Genomic DNA, 21,184 nt, shown 5'->3' with positions numbered 1-21,184 from the left:
CAATTATAGCGAGCAAATTTTAGGCTTCATTTTACTACTACCAAGGACTATATGGGCTTGCTGTGGACACAACGCTTGTCCCAGCATGATGGGATTCACCGAATCATAAGATGGTTAGGGTTGGAAAGGACCTTAAGATTATCTAGTTCCATCCCCCTGCCATTGGCAGGGACACCTCATACTAGACCATGTTATCTAAGGTTCTGTCTAACCTGGCCTTGAACACTGCCAGAGATGGAGCATTTGACACTCCTCTGGGCAGCCTGTGCCAGTGCCTCACCACACTCACAGTAAAGAACTTCTTCCTTATAGCTAACCTGAACTTTCCCTGGTTAAGTTTAAACCCATTACCCCTTGTCCTATCACTACAATTCTGATGAAAAGTAGGTTTGTGATCACATTTGTTTAGATAATTCTACTCAGCAAAATGCTTGCATGTAGGTGAGTAGTGTCATTGATTTGTGGGACTGCTTGACTGCCCCATGTTACACATGTGCGGGTGTCCTTGCAAACCAGTGTGGTTTCTGTCCTCAGCAGTTAGCCTGCCACACTGCATAGCATTGAGTTTGGTTATGTGTGCGGAGAAATTCTTTGTGATGTCTCTATCAGATCATAACTTTCACAGATGAAAAACTCTCAGCTTGAAACCGTTTTCAGTATCACTGATCTTCAAAGTGGGACCATGTTTGCCTGCTTGCATTTGCTTGATTTTAGTGTACCTGAAAATGTGAATTCAATTAAATTTTGGTGGTTTTGTTCTTTTTTTATATACTTACTCTTAATTAAGTAGCACTCTAGGTGAGGATCAGAAGGGAATAATAACCTCTTGAGAGCTTGTGGAAAGCTAACAAACCAGATTTTACTCCTTTTGAGCCAAGCATCAGCAAGGACTTCCTTATTAATTACCCCAGTGAATTTTATATTGCATTATGTGCATTTTTATGTGGTGGCAGAAGAAAATGGAAGGCAAGTTAATTCTCAGGATCAGAGGGAGATTTCATGAAAGCTGAAACTGAGTAAAGACATAAAAGTTAGACTTCACAATTTGTTTGCTGCAGAGATTTTCAGAGCAAACTCATGAAAGATGTTGCCCATCTCTGATCTCATCTTTGTATTAATAAAGTGAAGAAGTTTAAGCTGAAACATAGGATTTGTAATATCAATTACAAGGATGTGGAATTGTTTGAGTGAAGAAGTCTAGGTCCTGCTATCTAACAGTTTCCAGAGTAAATAAGTTCGAGAGCAGGCAAACATCTATCAGTAAAAAGTGTGATGTGAAAAGTTGCTGATCTGCTTTCTACTTCTCTGGATTTTCACTTGGAAAACTATCCTGTCATTTTGCATCTCTGAAAGAATATGAACCTTTATACGAAGTGTTTTAACTGCCATCTAAGAGCGCATGGTCATGACTTTTCATCACCTAAAAATATTGCCATAATACGTCTTTATTCAAGTATTTAATTGACATAATTATTATGTATTATAGTAATAAGAGCACCACGATCCTGGTTTTCAGTGACAGCTCATTTGAGTGTCCCATAACCTTGGAAAATCAAGTCATCTTTGTCAGCTCCAGTCTGCCTTTATCTGCACATATGTAAATCCGCAGAGTCACAGAGGTGTGACTGAGACAATCCTTCCTTACTGCACACTGTACGATTAATTTACTGAATATTGCAAAGCTCTCCGAGACCATGGTTTGCTAACATAAAATGATCAGGTACCGTGCTGTGCTTTCCCCTTTGTCCAAGCCCCACTTTCCTCCTCACATTATTAGTTAAATGATACATTTTATACAATTCAAAACCAAGGTATATTCAAAGAGAGAATGCAGAGGTCGGTGTCTTAAATGGCAAAATGCTCCATTAGGGAAACATTTACATTAATCCCAGGATCCTAGTCACAAAAAAATTACATATTTTGCACAAAAGGAAGCAAAGAATCAGCGCAGAATCAGTGCAGCATCACTGAACAGCTTTGCCTGCCCAAAGCCTCCTCCCACAGGTTAATAGTGAAATTCATGCTAGAGGTAAAAAGCATTCCAGTTGCATTTTAAAGTCATGCCCCTCATACAAAGCAGTGTTTTTATCCTGAGTTTTCTGCCATCTCCAATTTGGCAGAAAATTTACAACACCGTCTGGGCCTTTAGCCCAAGGAGCGCATTGTGTTTGCTTGCTGGACAGATAAAGTAGACCCTGCTCCAACTTGGTCTTGCTTGTGCAATGGGTTCTGAGATGAAGGGATTAGTTTCTTCCCTGTGCAGCTCCTCTGGGTGGAAGGTGGGCAGGCTGGCTTGAGGTCTCCCAGTATCCCAAGCCTCTCTGGCTGAAACTTGAAGGTCCAGGGTGGTGGAGTGAGCTTCGTTTGAACAGTCATTGCTTTTCTATGCAGAGGGGTAACACAAGGCCAGTGCCTTCTCAAAGAAAAGGGACAGTTCTCTAACTCTCATTACACTTTCCCCCTGAGAGCTGCAAAACACTTAATGAGGCTCTTCTAACAGCATAGGCTGGAATCTGGTGATGAATTTGTTACCATTAACTGATAAAAGTCAGCATCTATTCTGCACTCTTACCTTTTCCTACCTTCATAATTGATGCAGTTGTCTTGTTGTCTCCATCCTTTGACCTTATCTCCTGCTAATTTGGTAAGAAGGGCTGCAAATTAACAGTTAATTTCTCTGCAGCAGCAGTTGCAGGAATTCCAGACATCTCGCAGTTGAGTTTCAGGCTGAACTAACACCAGAGAAACCAAAATCATATTTCTTGTAAAGAAGAGCTGTGGCATGCGGGTTGAACTGTGAAGGTCTGTGTTATGAATATAGAAAGCCCATGGATATGTCATGGTACTCACATAAAATTTACAAGCATGTTTAGTGTAATTCAGAAACAGCCAGGTTCTTTTTTTCTTTTGCTAGCATACATTGAAATCATCTTTTCAACAGCAGAGCATCTCCAAACAACCACTGCACAATAAAAAAGAAAAGCTAACACTAAGTTATATGAAAAACTGTTCTTAAATTACCTATAAATGAACTCTAATACACATCAGGCTTTAAGTCTTATTTGCAGGATGAAAATATACACAATAAAGTATTTGCAGCAATTCAGAAATGTCTTCTGTGATGAGCAGTAAGTAAATTGCTTTTATTTTTATCTTTATTTCACGTAAGATGCTCTTAGAGAAACCAGCACACAATGTGGTGTTTTTCATGCAGTGCTGCTCTTGTGCTGCATCCAAGGCTGGTACAAATGAACAAATGCCCACTGACTGAAGCTCAGGGCTTGGTTTTCTTGTGGTTAATGGCACAGAGACTCTTCAAACATTCTATCAGATGCTGCTCAGATGAGCACTGTGGAGGCTGTTGACAGAGCTATCAGGTGTAGGTACATGAGGAGGTGCTCTGGTTTGGTGTGAGAAGAGAGGGCTTGGAAGGTCACTGGCCACACCAGAAATTTGAACTGTTTTTTCCAGTTCATCCAAGGTAGACAAAGCCTGTTTGTGGAGCAAAAAGTAACAGCTGTGTTTCTAGCCTGAAGTACATATTTTTCAGACTAATCAGCTTATTACATTTATTTTCATTCTCACCTGCTTACGCTATTTCATGTGCGTTTTCCCACATGCTTTCTTTTGAAGTTTTTTTTTTGTCAGTTCAAAAGCAGACTATGTTAACTATAGCTTTTTTAAAAAGTAAAATATTTTTGCTTTGAAAGTATAAAAATAAACCCCTTGAAATTTTAAAAAATATTTCCTGTGTTTCCTGTGAGCAGTGCTATATCCAGGATTTAATTTCATGTTGCAAAAGTATTTGCTGTAAAACTGCTTTTTTTTTTATTGCCTGTGCCACTCCAGTCCCTCTGTGCTCTTGCTTGGTCTGTAGAATGAGTAGACATTTGTGTAACACAGCATTTTGGAGTTTGCACTACTTCTATAATAGTATTTGCACTACTTCTATAGTGTTCAGCAACAGGGTTAACTGATGCTCCTGGAGAGCTTCAGTTCTGCTCTGTACACAGCCAGAATGTTTCCTTGGCCAGCTCTACTTGCTGAGCTAACTCTTGCTTTTCTGATGGCCAACTAAAATGTGCATCGCCTTCCTCCATTAAACAGAGCAAATAGATGTTGTGCTTTGGATAACAAATTACATGAGTCTCTTGCAGTTTGGTGGTGCACTGAATCTGAGTGTATCATTTCCACTCCAGAACTGATGCTTTAAAATCTGACAACAGAGAAACAAAAAGCTCCATTGCAACAACTGCAGCATTTGAGGTGTAACACTGCGCTGCTGGGTGATTCCCACAAGGGCCGGATGCCTGAATGATGCTCAGCACTGTCACCAGCAGGATGCTCAGACCATTTATCTTCTGTAACAGACACTTGGCACAGACCCTAATGGTCTTGTGTTTTGCTTGTTAAATAATTGCAAATACATGTTCTAATTTAATAATACTTTGATGGATTCTTGGCTTTTAAGAAAGAACTATTTAGAAATAGTTCTGGTCACTGAATATGACCTCTCTATAAAATGGGCTAAAAATTAAAGTAGCTACTTACTCCTGTGCCAGGAATCCAAATCCCAGCTTAAATGGAACTTGTCAGCCAGAGTTACTTTTAATTATTTTACGTGACAGAGACCTATTGCTTCCTTGGGCAGCAGTTAATCGTCCTTACTGGATACTGTAGCAACAGATCCTTTTAAGATGACTAGGCAAGGTAAGACAGTGCACTTGGACCTGGTGTTTGGGGGCTATTGGTTTGTGAACCAGCAACGGGTTTGTTTCCCAGTCTGCACAGGCAGGTCTGACTATCCAAGCTTTCTGATGAAGTTAGAACCGCAAGTGTCTGAATCTTGATTAGCAGCTCTCAGCACCAGGATGAGTTTTTCTTAGAGGTTAGATGAAGGATCTCAGTTCTGTGCTAAGAACAAAGGACATTCCCAATAGAATTTATGTACCAAAGCATTTCTTTCTGTGCAAGTTGCAGAGCTGTGAATGTAGAAGTGTTCAGGCTGATACACAGCCTGATGCTCTTGTGTTTGGTGAGACAAGAGTATGGATTTGGTAGAACCAAGGCTTTCATGTGGGTGCTGAACTTCACTCTCCCTTCAGTCCCATTAAAATCTCAATTGATCCTTTTTTTTTCCCTGCTCTAAAATTTCCTGCAATTTATTACATGGGTTTTATCCTGGCTCAAGTGGCTGTCAGTTGCCCACTTGATTGTGTTTTCATGATGCTTTTTCACCAAAATCAACATCCTGCTGACTCCAGTAATTGCTGTGGAGCCAGTGCCTGTGTTTCAGAGCAGGGACTTCTATTAGGAAAGTGAACATGCTAAAGTATATCAATAAAGGATGTCCTTTGTGCTCATTATCTTCTCACAGTACCTTCCTATTTTACACTTGGATACATTCACTTGAATATTTATGCAAACTAACAAATCTGTAATGAAGTCACTGGTAACTTATTAAACACTGCAGGTTGTCCTTCAAGCATTGCAAATCACCCCAAATTAAACCATTTAGGTACAGTATTATCAGTCCAGGTATCAGCTCTGGCTTTTTCTGGGAATAGTAGGTGTGCTTTGGAACAAAACACATCTTGAGAGCAGTAGTTTTCAGTTTTCAGCCACTAACAGTACATTCTGGTTACAACTGGACTGCTTTAAATGAAACCAATTCAGCTGACCAAAGTCCACCTTTAGGAAATGGCGATGTTGTAATGTAAGGCAAGCAGACTTTAATATCCTGGTATGTTCTCTCTCAGGTAGTCTGATACTGTAGCTAATTCTCTGTGTGGTAGAGTAAACCACAGCAGTGGGAAAATGGGCCAAACAAGTTTGTAGAGTTGTTCTGTTGATGACCTTTTCATAATAAAAATACAGGAGCTTGTTAAAAGACCAACCTTAAGCTGCAGCGTTGGCCTAAATTTGGGCACATGGGTTGTGGAGTTTGTTGTGCAAAGTCAAGTAATTTTCACGTAAACCCATGCAAATCTCATAAGCCAGTTCTAGTAGAATGTGTTGTGTACTCCATGTACTAGGACATGGGAATTTGTAGTAGTATGCTTTATTATCTTAATTGCTTTATATGGATACTAAAAAATCAGCATTTTCTCCATAAAGAATGTTCCTTGTCTGCCTGTAATTGTTGCATTGTAATTTCTGTTAAACAGATGTGGCTGTGACTTCTTCTTGCAAATGGTTTCTTTCTAGATGTTGTTCAGTGAAACTTTCTGAATTGTCACCTTTTAATGAATACCAAAAATATTTAGTTACAAACTGAATGCAGTAGGCATCTACAATGAGGGGTGTAGGATGGTGGAACCCTATAGTGCTCTAGCTAGGACAGGTTACACACAGCATTGGACTACTCTGCTGTTCAATCCTGCTAAGAAACCTATACTCATCTTGTCTGCATCTTGCGTATTTGAACCCGTTTTCAGCACTATGCTCTGCTGCTGTGTCATTGGGATTTTGGCTCATCATGAGTGCTCAGCTGATAACTTGGATTGTAGATCAGACAGAGCTGGGCTTGGTGATAGCAGCCGTTGAGCTGGGATAGAGCAATATATCTATTTCTTTGTAAGTGGAAAAAGGTGGTCGGTGCCTTTCCAAGTGGTGGGCAGGAGGCTTGGAGACAGAAATTTTACAGTTGCTGAATTTGCATTTGCAGTGCCACTTTCGGATCGTCCCATGTGTTTTCACTATAGCGATGCTTCATGGTAGCTTATGTGCATCCGAATTCCAGCTGGACTAGTCAAAGAAAATCCAGACTCTCACTATAGATCTGTAACAAGGTCACATGTCAGTAGAAAAGTAATGCACCGGGTTTATATGTTGATAATTCATCTGATGAATCTTCTCTTCATTTTTATTGAAGGGTAATCCAGGCTTTATAAAGGGGGACTTGGAAGCTAGACATATAATTACTACTGACTTGTCTTGTTGAGCATGCTTTGGAAGACAAAAAGTAGAGCTGGGCACAAAACAAGCACATTTCCCTGGGGCTTGCCAGGGATGTTCTGTGGTATCTACACATGGGCTGAACAGCAGAAAATTGCAGCTTCCTCACTTACTTACATGCAAGAGTTGCAACATCTGAGCTAGTGGGGAAGAGGGATAAAAGACACAGTGTGAGAAAGATGGGAATTGAGAATAGCGGAGAACCTGAGGGAAAAAAGAAAAGGGCAAGGTGAGGGATTAAAAAAGCTGTGTTTAAATTAGTTCCTTTCATAGAGCAGCAGCTTGGTGCCCCCCAGACACTGATTCTCTCTCTACAGTAGGTATCACTTCTATTGCAAGGCACTTACCGTGGGATTTTCCTGCAAGACCCACTTTCCAACAGAAAGATACCGTAGAGAATTATACGATGAAACGAGTTTCCTTTTGCGTGCTGAAATAGGTCAGAAGTGGCTGGAGTGCAGGGAGCTGGAAGGGTTCATGTGGTGCAGAAGAGCACTAAGCCACAGGTGTGGGAGCACCAGAAGAATTAATTCCTATGTATTCTTGTTTTCTTACCACTGGTTTGTCTCAAGGGAAATGTATTCAAGTGTTATAGATGAGAGTCTGTTAACACAAAAGGTTAAAAAGAGGAAAAAGGTTTTCCGGAGAAGCGAAATGGAAAATTCAAGCCCCATGTTTAAGTCATGTTCCCAGCCAGAGCAGAGCTGCCTCCCTGCTCTAAGCTGTGTTCCCAAAGTGGTGGTAGCTGTGTTGACCTCTTTGGGTTGTCAGTGCAGAGCACTGGCTCCATTAGTCCCATCTCAGCTGACAACTCATGGTCTGGAGAGATCCCAGCAAGCAGCAGATAGTGCTAATGGGGATAAAATGGAAATGGTTTAGTAAAGTGATCATAAGGGCTCTCTGCAGCATCCTTGGCTCTGGCCCCTTTTGCTGCATGACAAATAACAGCCTGAAAGGGAGGGGAAAAAGGAAGAAAAAAATAAAAGCCACAAAACAAGAACGAGGATGTTCTAGTAATAGCAGTGAGAACCGTAGCAGATGAGATAGTCTGGTTCTTTAACATAGAGAGCACAAATCTGAATCCTTTATCTAGACCCAACATCGCTCTTCCCAAGGAGTTTGTGTGGACAAGGGCTGAAAAAAAACTCACTTTCCTGAACACCAGGTAAGCAGAAACAGTACTCAGGTCACAGGGCAGAGAGTGATTCTTTCACTTGCCAGAGAAGAAGGTGCACACAAATAGAAATTGCAGCTAATTCCCTGTCCATGGCAGGGGGTTGGAACTGGGTGAGCTTTAAGGTCCCTTACAACCCAAACCAGTCTGGGATTCTATGATTCTAACATTGCTGCAGCCTTGTAATCTTACCAGGTATCAAATACATCCCTTGCCGTTATATTTTGTCATTAACTTAGTATTGCAATGAAAATAATGATGGAAAAATGCCTAATGTTTGTATATTGTCTGATAATTAAATAGTGGAAAGATGTGTCAGCTCATTACTGATCATAATTAAAGCAGTTATTTCCTTTCTCAGCTTAGATGTCCTTAATTCAATGTACTTGGCAAAGAATTGCCTCTTTTCTCTAAATAATTAGCAGCTATTGTTGCTGTGCTGGGGGCTGACCTCACATGGGATGCTGGTGGGTTTGCCATAGCACTAGTTCCACAAGCACCAAACAGCATCAGCTCTGTTCAGCTGAAGGGCTTTAGTTTGGATAGGAAGAAGAAAACAAAGGCAGATTGTGGAAACAGCTGAAGAAGTTCATACATCTTGTGAAGCTTTCCTGTCTCTCTTGGGTTTGGCTGTAACTATTTTTGTTTATCTGGGGATGTGTTACTGCGTTTTTCTAAACTATGGTTAAATGGGAGGTGAAGGGTCTAAGAGGTTTTGATATTGCTTATGCTGGGGTAAAAGACTAGGAAATGTTTTAATAAGCCCACACTTTCCAAACATTTTAAAATGGTTTTTATCTTTAAATCAGTTGCTGAAATAGCACCTCCTGACTGTACGTATGCTTTGTACCCAGAGAGTGTATTCAGAACCGTGTAATGGTACAATCCAAAGGTTGTCCCAAGACAATGTTTATACCTATGCTTCTTTGGCACTTCTGTGAAGGAGGAAGCCTTCCTCAGGATGTGGACGTTGGCTGTTTACCTATCCTCATCAGTAGTACCAATGTCTGCCTAAGACTACATTTTTCATTCATCTTGGAACAGAGTGGAGACTGTTTTGCTGGCTTGAGTGATACTTATCAATTGTTTTTGTTTTAACCAGCTAATGACGATTCTGATGTAGAGATTCAAGATAATGATGGATCCGACAGTGAAACGCAAGACAGGCAGACCAGAAAGCAGCACACTGCCACGGGAACATTGCTTCAAGGTATTTGAACCTTCCCTTAGTTGCCTTTATTCAGAATGGTACACTGGGATTATGTGAGTAACCTAAATTGAAAGAAGGCCCTGTACCACTGAAGGGTTTGGGCACTGCTCTGTTCTCATGAGCTGTAAGAGGACAGTGTCTTGTGGAGAAAACAGCGCTTTCAGGGGAGCAAATTAAGGGTTATTTACTGAAAAAAGTACCACATGAGGAAAATCCTTCTTTGATATTGCCTTAGAGATTCCTGAAGTAGCTTTATACAAAGCCTTAGAAAAGTAATACCATTTCTTATTGCAAGCACTTATTTCCTTTTAGCTGTTGACACTCATTCTAGTAGTCTTCTTCAAAAGGAGACCTTTAGAAAGTCCATAAAGCCACCTACACTGACACAGTCATGGGTCATATGGGAATAACCTGAATTATTCCTCTAACCCATGGGTCAAATGGATAACCTGAGTTACTCCTTTCAGGGAAGGACATCTGTTCATGTGGAGTGGAGCTGCCACCTCTGGCTGCTGATTCCACTAGAGTCCTGGTCAGAAGCAGCTCAGAGAAATGACCCTCTGAGGATCTGTGTTTCACTTAGTGGAGAAGTAAATGCTCTGCTCAGTCTATAATCAAGCAAAATGAACCCAGGAATAGGGTTAGTTCTGGGTGATCTTGTTAGTGGTGAGTGATTCTGACCATCAGCAGAAGCCTTTCTGGGATCTGGATGGGGTGCCTGGGTGTGTAGTTTCGTGTGCCACTTCTTCTGCTGGGACCTGTTACTTGGATATGGAACAATACTGCTGAGATGTGTGGTTTTCTGAGCTGAATTCTGCTGTCCTCTCTCTGAGTGAGACCAGAGGAAGAAGCCAGAATTCTCACATTAATATAATTCAAGCATTTTTTTATCCTCATTTCTTGTGTTATTCATGAAACTTGAAAATTCTTGAGAAGTGCTAGAAACACTACTATTCACTAAGGATTTTTACATTGCCATTTCTCAGGGAAAGGTTTGTACACATTTTCAGAGTTTTGGAAGTGACTGGGTAACTGTGTGATGCTTTATCTCAAAAGGCATCATAATCTCGTGATGTGGGTTCTGACTGCAGTGAGCTCTTAATACCACTTTTAGGAGTGTCCTGGGTTCAGCAGTAGCAGTCATTTTTCTCCTTCTTGGTAGCTGGTGCAGTGCAGTGTTTTGACTTTCGGCCTGGGAACAGAACTGATAGCGATGTTTTGGTTTGGCCAAGGACTTTGTGAGCCTCATGCTCTGCCAGGGAGGAGGGGAAGCCGGGAGGAAGCAGAGACAGGACACCTGACCCAAACTGACCAAAGAGGTATTCCATACCACAGCACGTCATGCCCAGGAGGTAACTGGGAGTTAGCCGGAAGGGCTGGGAGACTGCAGGGTTGGAGGAGGTATCGGTCAGAGCTTGGTCAGGCTGGGGGGGGCGAGTTATCGGTCGGCTGGTGGTGAGATGATGTATTCTCTTCCCTTGTTATTTCCTTTATCATTGTTATTATTGGTGGTAGCAGTAGTGATTTGTGTTATACCTTAGTTACTAAACTGTTCTTATCTCAACCCGTGGGAGTTGCATTCTTTTCGATTCTCCTCTCCGTCCCTCCGGGAGCAGGGGGAGGGCAAGAAAGGGGGGGAGTGAGTGAACGAGTTGCCTGACTGGGTTTAAACCACGACAAGGAGTGAAAAGTTTTGTAATAAAAGTTATATATTTTGTTGCTAGTATATTTGTTTCTAGGAATAATTTTGTTATCATTAATTATGGTGAATGGAGAGTCAACATTAGCTTGTCAGACTTAAAGCAAGTGGTTCAAATCCCTGAGATGTTTCCTCTGCTGTGCTGTTTAGATTGCTTTCTGTGCTTTTGTTAGGTCTCTTTCTAGTGTTCAGTAAACTACTTCTGGCAGATAATTATCTCCTGACTTTTGCATACCCTGAGTATGCTGTTTGCTACTACACAGTCACCATCCAGATCTTTACTCCCTTTATCTCTGTGTCAGTTGAAAGCCTCCCATAGCTCTCTGTCCTCTTTCTGTCTCTCACCTATGGTGAACTACTGAAGCAGCTCCAGGAGTGTTAACTGGCTCCTAGGATGCCTTTCTGACAGGTCCTGTGGAAGGAGTAAGGTTTTATTCCCCCATTCTAACTCAAAACACTGCAGTCTGACAGTGCTGTAATGCAACCTCTTCTTGCAGAGATGGATACAAACATCATTAGACTCTTAAGAGAAGGATTGTTGTCTCACTTTTCTGCTTTGCTGAGGTTACTCATCATCACCTTGGGCATCTACCCAGTAGCTCTAGCTGTAGCTACACTGTGAGGTTAATAGTGGGCTCTCTGTGCCACTGGCTTTGATTCAAAATGTCAGCAGTTATTGTTTAGGAAAACTCAACTTAGGGATATCTCTGCTGCTGGTGTTAGAGTGAGCTTGCTCAGTCCTGCCCATACTTCTCTGTCCAGAACATAGGAACAAAACTTTGGACTGTGTCAAGATATGAGTCAGGCCAAAGCTCTCCTTGAGGAGCTCCAGCCTGATGCAGAGTGCACACTATGTGACAAGCAGTTCTAGCCTAGAGAGCAGGCTCAAATCTGCTCCTCTCCACTGGTGTAAATGGGCTTTTCTGGTCCAGGTCTGTCATTGATGGTGAGGTTACATGTTTGACTTCATGACCCTCACAGGTAGCTTGCATTTAGAATATACTCAATTATTAAGGCAGCACAACAAGAATATTATTTGTATTATTTGATGTTTTTTTTTCCTTGACTTTATTCACAATATTTCAATCACTTTCTTTTGAAGCTTTGTGTGTTCTTGCATGGTGGTGTGCTTGTGAGCCCTGTTTGCTCTCAGTCTGAGGAGAAATGTCCACTGTGGTCCGTTCCTGCTGTGCTTTAGTTTTACATTTCTAATTTCCAGGTTATTAATATTGTAAGATAAGTCTTCATCCCCCTGTCTGTAATAGGTGAGCAGTGTGTTTTGCCATTATAGAGGCAAGATTCACGGGGAGAGATAATCTCTCTTATTAGACCACATGGTATAATTGAGAAAAAATCAACCCTCAAGAGTCCTTTCACTAGGTTTGTCTGGACGCAGTAAAATTTGAAGTAAATGCAGCTTTGACTATTGCTTCTGGTTTTATTCTTTTAGCCAGTTAGAAGACTTGAAAGTATAGGATTTATTCTCCCATGGAGCAGAAAAGAGTGTTAACTGGGAGACACGCAACAGGCTGCCAGTTCCTGTGGTACAGAAAGAAAATCAAACCCTTATTCTCTGTGTACAAAGAGGAGTAGGCAGTAGCAGGTTAAGGAGTAAGCATGTAAGGTGCTGTGGAAATGGTATTTTCATTGAGTTCAATGCTTCTGGTTCAACTGTACAGCAGACCCAGATTTAGGAAGCCAGGAAGGTTTCTGTGCATGGAGGGAGCAGGCATGGGGGCGAGAATAAATGCCTGGGAGGATAGTCACCAAACTGACAGATGCTGGCTTTCTGGGTTTGTGAAACCACAACCTGCTTTGTTATAAAACACCACAATTACAGGCAAGTCTCCACCTTGATGGGGCTTATTATAATCAATTCTTATGTCACTAATCATTTGCTTTTGTAACTTAGAGAATGCATTGATTTATCATCCATAACTTCTAGTTTAAGCATTGTCAATGTCAATAAAAATTCACATCCAATTTTACTCTGTCTGGCAATAAATTAGTGAGGCTGCTACGCAAATAAAAGAGATGCATGGACTTCCCTGAGGCCAAACCATGAGTTAGTGATGGCATTTGGAATAAGACTTTCGTTTTGTCAGAGAGCCAAAGAAAAAGAAATTCAGGCAATGTTGAAGGTCTTAACTCAGTGTAGAGAAACCTTTTGCCTGAAACAGGCCATAAACCAGTAATTTGCAGCAGGATGGTTGTTTACATGCCGATGGGGTAGACATCAGGGTAAAGAATGCAAAGCCTTGTCCTGGGAATGGAGAAGCTGCCATGCTGGATCAGGCATAAGGTCTGTCCAGCCTGGTCTCCTGTCTCCAGCACTGGCTGAAAGAAGATGCCTGGGAAAGAATGCAGGAACTTCCCTCAGGTTCTCTCCTGCTCTCAAGCTTTTTCAACCTCCATGAGGACTTCATGAGCCAGATGTGGTTTCCAGGAATTTATTCCACCCTCAGTAGATTGTTTGGTTTTAATTATTTTTTCCCCTAAGAACCTGTCTGGTCTCCCCTTGAACTAAAGTGGATCTGTTTCATCCTTGCTGTCAAAACCAGCAGATTTTGAAGTAATGTTGTGATGACATGCGCAGGTCCATCTTCCCAGTCTCATTTGGACCAGAGTTCTGACTAGCATTTTGGCACCATGAGGGTCTCTCCTCTTCTGAGTGGCAGCACTGACAGATTGGGTTACGCCATGGCACTGGCACACACTGTGTGCCACACTGGCACGCACTGTGCTTGCAACAAGGTAGGCAGTGGAAATGCTACTGAATAAAGGAGAAATGGTCCATGCTTGAAAAAACATGGATCTGTGTCTGTCGATAGTAAATTAGTACAGTGTGGAGCAGAGACTCCGACTGCCAGGATCTGTCAGCTGCTGTAAACCAGTTATCCAAATGCTTTAGCTTATGTTTTCTCATGTTGGTGTTAAGGGGCAGTTTTGCCCTGTTAGGCCCAGAAACCATTCCACAACTGTGGCAGTAACAGCTTTGGTCCCATTTAGTCATTATTGTAAGAAGACAGCTTTATAAAACTCTGAATGTTTCTCAGCAAACAACCTGTCCAAAGTCAAACAGTGAGGGAGCAGCTGTCTTACCTTCTCAGAAGTGACCCAGAGGATCCATGTGGTAATGATGTGCTGGCAGCCAGGTACCAAGTATATTTGCTGCTGGATGATAAAATCTGTGCTTGTGAAAACCTGCACTGTTTAACACAGCAAGAACAAATCTGTATCTGGATGCAGCAGGTGAGAATAAAAGACAAAGCAAAGTGAGTACACTGGAGGAAGTGGAACCCAGTATGTGCTGCTGGATAATACTACCAGGCTCATGTAGCTGGGGAAAGGGGGACAATCAGGTATGTTTGGAAACACTGAAAAAGGGCTGTGACTGGAATTCACAGAAATTAATTTGTCTTAACTTGAAGTAGATCTTCCTCCCATCATTTCAGCATCTGCTCCCAACAGACCTGCCTTTGGCTGTATGTCTGGAGATCGTCTGATGAGGAACTGCTGAGGAACTGGGGTTTAGTCTGGGAAAGAGAAGGTTCAGGGGGCACTTTATCACTCTCTACAACCACCTGAAAGGAGGATGGAGCCAGGAGGTGGCTGCTCTCTTCTCCCAAGGGGCAAGGGGTAGGACAAGAGGAAACAGCCTCAGGCTGCACCAGGGGAGGTTTAGACTGGATATTAGGAACAATTGCTTCCCCAAAGGATGGTCAGGCATTGGAACAGGCTGCCCAGGGCAGTGGTGGAGTCACCATCCCTGGAAGTGTTCACAAACCCTGTAGACGAGGCCCTCAGTGACATGGTTTCGTGGTGGCCTTGGCAGTGCTGGGGAACAGTTGGACTTGGTGATCTTAAAGGTCGTTTCCAACCTGGCTGATCCTACGATTCTCTGTTTTGTATCAGCAAAGTTAAGTGCTCCCTGAGAGGGAGGAGGTATTTCTGTGCACTTTCAGCTTGTGTGGTGGCCATTGCAACACTGGACGTGATGGAGAAGGAGGGGAGCTTGTAGGTCTGTAATGATGGGAGCCAGTTCACTCATTTCCAAGTGAATTTCCTTTTTGTGGAGAAATAATTAGAGCATCCTCAGCCTGGGCAGCAGCTGAAGTGTGCTTAATTAATCATTGTACTTTGGCAATGCCTAGAGAATGCTATTGAGATCAGGGCCTGGCACTAAGGGGTACACTTATACTTAAGAACACAGTGCCCAAAGGGCACACAGATCAGAACCATCAGGGAAAAGATTTATCTCAGTTTTCTGTGTGTGGAGGTGGTGCAGAGGGGAGGTGTCTTATTTGAGCTCATGTTCTGAGTTTGCAGTAAGAGCTGGAAACTAAAGGCACATCTCTGAAATGGGAGCAAAATGTTCCAGCTGCAAATCTACCTTTCCTTCATGGTTGTCCTAACCTCTCAGATTGTGTTGCTTCTTGCTCTCAGACACAGGGTTAGCATACACCCACTGCTGGTAGACAGTGTAAATCATTCCAGTCCTGCAGATCCATTGCGGGCAGCTGCTTGGGTTATCACAATGGCAAGCATCACATGCAGAGGGAAAATGGCAAATGCTCACAGGCTTCAAATCATGGCTGCATGTCCACTTCTGCTCTTTGATGGCTCAGTGGCTATAAACCATGGCAGTGCACAGAGATGAGATTTGAATCCAAAGGTGCAGTGAATTACAGTCTGTTCATTACTAGCATTTTGCCCAATAATCACTTTGTACACCCTGTCCTGGCTGAGTTCACATTATTTGTAAGGAAACACAACAGGCTGTCAAGCACGTGCAAGCTGCAGGAGCCTCTGTGGCCAGAGCAGTGCAGCACTAATGCTGCAGCAAGCTGAGCCCAGCTGAACTGAGCCCAGGAAACGTAAAGCCATAAACACCCCAATACCTGCCAGCTCTCCCATCCCGTGCAGACAACTCCTCTGCTTCCTGCCCCCGCAATATGTACGGAAATGCTCTGCAGCAATCTGCCACAACCTGCTCCCACACACAGAAACCTGGGGGTTTATAAACCTGAAAGTTAAAATAATGCTCCTGCCTTTGGTGCAGAAGCTCTGCTACCAATGTGGAAACCGCTTTCTCTCCTGTTTTAGTCTACAGCACAGTGCACAGGCTGGAGCTCCAGCCCTTCTGCATCCCAGGGCATCACCTGTGAGTGTCCCAGGGTTGCGCTACAGGGCCTAATCCTGCTGATCCCATAGTCGCTAGTTCAAAGAGATGTGCCTGGCTTAAGTGATGGAGGGATCAAAGTCTGGGCAGTAGCTGTTCCTCCTCTTCCTCCAAATAAAAGCAGATAGATGTCCGTAAAATGCCCTTAATGTTTCCACTGATGGCAGAGCAGCATCCAGCATCTGCAGACCTTCTGTTAGATTCTCTAAGCTCTTCCCCTGGCATCTTTGAGCTGTCCTGTTTCATCATCTCTCCTTATGTGGTATCTTGATTCTCTTTTTTATTCAGGATCTCTGTCAGCTTTGTCTTACGAGTAAATTTTAGGAGCACTCTGCTGCTTTCTCTTTTTGAGGTAATAATTCCCTATCTAACACTTTATGCTGAGCCCTCTCCATAGCAAAATCAGTTAAACTCTTGGAGCCATCTTGTAGGCAGGGCAAAAATGTGGTTCCATTGCCGTCTAATAATGCGACTTGTAATCATCTCCAAATTTAGAGGTTAGTCTACTGTAAATTAGAGCAAAAGTCTCTAAAGCTTGATGAGAGATCTTCTGTCCAGGAATGATCTTCTAATTTCATCCCCACTGCTGGTGTTATTAGCAACCTGATGGACAGGGGACACTTCTGATTGAAAGACATAAGATCCTCTAAATTGTCTGCCTTGACACAACAGGGTTTTTTTTGATGACTTCTGGATGGGCTAGCTTTTTGCTACAGCTAGCCCAAATCAGTCTGCAAAGGAGATGAAAGGGACCTGTCTTCTGTACTTTGGGAGGTGCAAAAGAGGTGTGGCAAGATAAAAGTTGCTTTGTTTTCATGGTAAAAAAAAAATAAAAAATAATTTGTCTAGGTTAGAGAAATCTATATTTGGCATAGAGAAAATTAGTGATAAGAGGAGATAAACAGATGTTGACATGCAATGGTTGCATCTGCTGGGTGCTGAGTGACTGCTGGTGGCTGCAGGAAGCATGGCTGAGTCACCCCAGCAGCCCACATGCAGGATTTCCCCAGTTGCATTTCTGCTATACCCATTCCCAATGCCTTCCAAGCTCCTTTCCTAGCACAGGAGACCATGCCAGCACCTTCCCTGCTTCACATGGAATCTACATAGCCAAAAGGAATGAAGCAAGGTGCAAGCGTGTTCTCTTTTTACAGTGAACTCCTACAACCCTGAAATCTCCACCTCTCTCTTCAGGCCTACACATCCAGCTGTCAACAAGAAGTTCTCAAGGTTTGCCTTGACTCTGTGTAGGTTTCCTATGAGATGTTGGTTCCTGCTGGAGTGTCAGAAAGGATCTGAGCAAAGAGGCTTACCACTGGGCTTCTGTTCTCTGTACACCAAAGCAGAGGAAGGAATATGCCAAGCCACAGAATTGATTAGGTTGGAAGGGACCTCTCGAGATCATCTAGTCTGACCCCTGTGCTCAAACAGGAGGTTTGAGCGTGTCCATACTCAGCTGGGTTTTGAATATCTTCATAGATAGAGACTCTACAACATCTCTTTGGCAGCCTTGTTCCAGTGTTTAGCCACCGTCACAGTGAAAAAAAAAAAAAAGTGGTTTCTTGTGTTCAGATAGAATTTTCTGTTTCATAATGTGTTCCTGCCCATGGCAGGGGAGTGGAACTAGATGATCCTAAGGTCGTTTTCAACCCAAACCATTCTATGATTCTGTTGCCCCTTGTTCTATCAGAACTGTTGTACTGGCATAAGGTAGCTCTGGAAATACCAACCTGACTGTAATTACTGCTAGCATTACCCTCTTCTCCCTTCTCCTGAGCTCTGAGGCTTGGCAAGGGAGGTGACCTTACCTGCATTGCGATCTCATCCTCTCACTGGACTGGTCCTCTAAAATATAAACAGAACTATACCTTCATTGTCCCCCAGTGTTAACCCTGAGCCAGGCTTTATGGTGATTCTCTTTGCTCTTGCAGGAAGAACTGGCGTACGGATTGTGGGAACAATGCAAGGTGGAGATACAGAGGAAGATGTAAGTAACCATCCCACATGCCTGTAGAACTTTTCCGAGTGCTTTAGAATGAAATCCCTCTCCTCAGCTAGAGAAACATCTTTTTACCTGGTGAATCTCCATGCCCTAGACCTGCTTTTCCCTCCTTTCCTGTAGCTGACAGCTTGCTCATCTGCATAGTAACACATTTTTCAGTTTTGTTTGCTCTTGCAATCTCTGTCCTGTGCTTTACCCTCAGCTTGCAGTGCATAACTAACAGCCCATGGTCTGCAGGAATGCCATGGATCAGGAAGCAGGGGTTAATGGGCAAGTTGTGAGCTAGCACAATTCCAAAGTCCCAAGGAGAAGGTTAAAAATGAGAGGGACGTGGATAGGGGAATGCGCTTCTATAGGACATAAGAACAGTAGGAAACTCCCACTGTTTGCCACAGCTCTCTGGCAGTGTTGAGGTAGCCCTGCAAAGCTCTGCACTGACTATTTCTCCTTCAGGCAGGGCCAGAAGAGAGAAAAAAAGCAATGCTACTGAGTGTTCATTGCAGAGACCTGGAGGCACTAGAGCAATAAGGGAGCTAATTCTCTTACTAGAGAGGGATGAGCTGCCCTTTCTGCCCATCACCTTTTCTCTGGAAAGGAACTTGCAAATCATGCTCTGCTGTTCGCTTGGGCCACATGGATGTGGTTAAGGCTGTTTGATGCCTTCTGGGGAATGATTTATGCCCTTGGCATTCAGACCCAGTTCTGGATAGGGTCAGGAGTGACAGTGCTGTTGGCAAAGATGTTGTGACCTCTGTCACAGTGCTGCTCAATGGTCCTTGACCATGTTCTTGCTAGATTTGGATAGTCATCCTCTGCAGTTTCTCTTCCCTTTGGACTTTCCTGTTCACAACTTTTGCACATACCTCTCTGGCACAGCCCTGGCATATCCAGGTGTGGAAAGCCAAGGCCTTCAAACTCTTCTTGCCCTCAGCTGCAGCCACTTCAGTTGTCTCATGGCTCTGACCTCTTAATACAGCACCTCAGCAGGCCCTGATGTTGAGAGGCTTTGCTTAGGGACCCTTGCAGGCATCCACATGTCTGAGGTCAGGAAAGGAAACTAGGGAGGCTGGTTTGAACCCCTCCAGGAGTTAATTGGGTTGTGGAATTGAGAAGAGAGAAGGCTTCAGCCTATCAGAGAGCCAGCGGCTATATGCCCAGCCTCTGTCACTTGTTGGTGTGTCATATGATGCCTGAGTTGTGCCTGGCTTTGCTGCCTTCTCCCCTGCTCCCATGCTGGTTTCTTTCTGTTTTCTTTCATGTTTTTGTATTTCCCCCCACTCTGCCTCCCCTGTTTTTTGCACTCTGGTTCTCCAAGGGGAGATCTGCCCCAGGCACACCCAAGATCATCGCCAAGGCACAGGTGGGTTTCTCTCTTGCAGTTCATTTTCATTCACTTCACCTTGTCTTTTCAGTCTCTCAATAGGTATTACTTTAAACACTTTGCAAAGTTTTTAATACCAGATTCAGTAGAAGTCAGGGAGTTCGCTTTTGTCAGCCCTGTGAGGTGAGGAGGGAGGTTGTCAATCAATTAAGTGAAGCAGCCACTGTCTAGCAAAATGGAGAGCTGCTGGTGAAACCCCTATGGGCCATTAGCTGAGCTCTGGCTCCTCATTGTTTTGGAAGGCCAGCAGCACACAGCAGCCTGAGCTGGAACAAAAACTCTTGCAGAATCTGCTGCGGTTCCCTGAAGTAAGTCCAAATCTGGATTCACACAAGTCCAGACAAGCAGCCTTCACCGTAGCCTGCAGGTACATGATAAGAGTGCAGGGGAGGAAGCAACTCAGCATCAACCAGCAGTGCCTTTACTTCTGAGCTGGCAAAGATACCTTGCCATCTGAGATCTGAGCTGGGTTTGAACTCTGCTTTCCTACAGGAGGACTCGGGGGATAGTGAGATTGACCTGGATGATGATGAGGAAGAGGATGATATGGAAGACAAAAGCATAGAAATCTCACCAAGAAAGTTTGTTCTCCGAGCAAGGAAACCAGAGCCACTGGAGGAAAGTGATAATGACTTCTGAGCCTGTAGGAGACGTCTTGAAATACAGACTTTGGAGAGCATGCAAGCCAGGAGCTAATATTCCACCGTCTTTTCAGCATGAATTCAGGGGTCTTTAAATAGTGTTCATTAAATTTGAAAATGAAACATGGATTGCCAGTCCTGAGACTCTCAAATCATGAGCAACTTATCTGTAATAAGAATCACAGTAATGTGGAGTGCAGTTATATCCGTAATTGCAGTAGAACTGGCCCTCATGCATTGCAGTGCCAAAACTCATGCTCCAGTGAGCATCATGTGCTTGATTTCCCTGCCTTTTATTATGTCCAAACAGATTTTTTTTTGGCTTAATAAAACTGGATGAAAAGCTGTTCTGGGAATACATTTAAATTGTTTTTAAATTTGGCTTAAATCTATTTATCCTAAACATATCCTTTACTTAATTGAGGGCTTGTCTCCACAAAGAGCAGCACCAGTTAGACTGAAGGAGTGAAATTAAAACTGGGAAGGTAGTGAAGGGGTCCTCAAATACCACCTTCAGTGCAGCATCTCTCTGTATTTCAGCTGTGTTGGTGGGAATTGTTCTCAAACTTCAGTCCCTGTGTGCTCTGAGAGACTGTGCTATAACTTAATCTGTATGGAATTAGCCCCTTAATTATTCTGGTACTTCTGGGGTGGACTCAGATTTCAGCACTCAAATGGGCCAAAACTTGGGCTTTTGTTCAGTAAGTCATAGTGATGCCATCAGTGAAGGTCCATTCAGGTGAACACAAGGGCTGGAGTTCATCTAGTGTGTTTTCTCTGCTTTAGTGTCACATTTTGTCTTCACAGGAGCAGAATTCAGAGCTTGATTAGAAGAGTTCTTTTTGGTGTATGTTCAAGAGGGTAGATGAGAGTGTTTTGGCTGTTCTTCTGCTCTTCCCTTTTATTACATCGGCAAAGTACTTTGCTTTTCCCTCCAT

General features: G+C 43.2%; 1 protein-coding gene across 5 annotated transcripts in view; it reads left to right on the top strand.

Annotated features, from left to right (window-relative positions):
• The window catches only part of CLUAP1 (clusterin associated protein 1), a 62,147-nt gene extending 41,772 nt beyond the window's left edge, over positions 1-20,375 (top strand). The window contains exons 10-13 of one of the 5 annotated variants that reach the window (XM_062611882.1): positions 9,234-9,341; positions 18,154-18,209; positions 19,540-19,584; positions 20,098-20,375. In XM_062611882.1, the coding sequence (XP_062467866.1) occupies positions 9,234-9,341; positions 18,154-18,209; positions 19,540-19,584; positions 20,098-20,244 (356 nt within the window). In that variant the 3' untranslated portion in view covers positions 20,245-20,375. The remainder of the gene's footprint in view (positions 1-9,233; positions 9,342-18,153; positions 18,210-19,539; positions 19,585-20,097) is intronic. The other 4 variants (XM_062611884.1, XM_062611883.1, XM_062611885.1 and 1 more) reach the window with 4 other exon arrangements.
• Positions 20,376-21,184: the final 809 nt, after the last annotated feature.

The sequence above is a fragment of the Pezoporus occidentalis genome, unplaced genomic scaffold, assembly GCF_034315485.1.
Source record: "Pezoporus occidentalis ecotype Australia unplaced genomic scaffold, CSIRO_AGI_Poc_V1 ctg158, whole genome shotgun sequence".
Classification (NCBI taxonomy): domain Eukaryota; kingdom Metazoa; phylum Chordata; class Aves; order Psittaciformes; family Psittacidae; genus Pezoporus; species Pezoporus occidentalis.
Note: the sequence above shows the minus strand (reverse complement) of the source record. Positions and strands in the feature narration are given on the sequence as shown.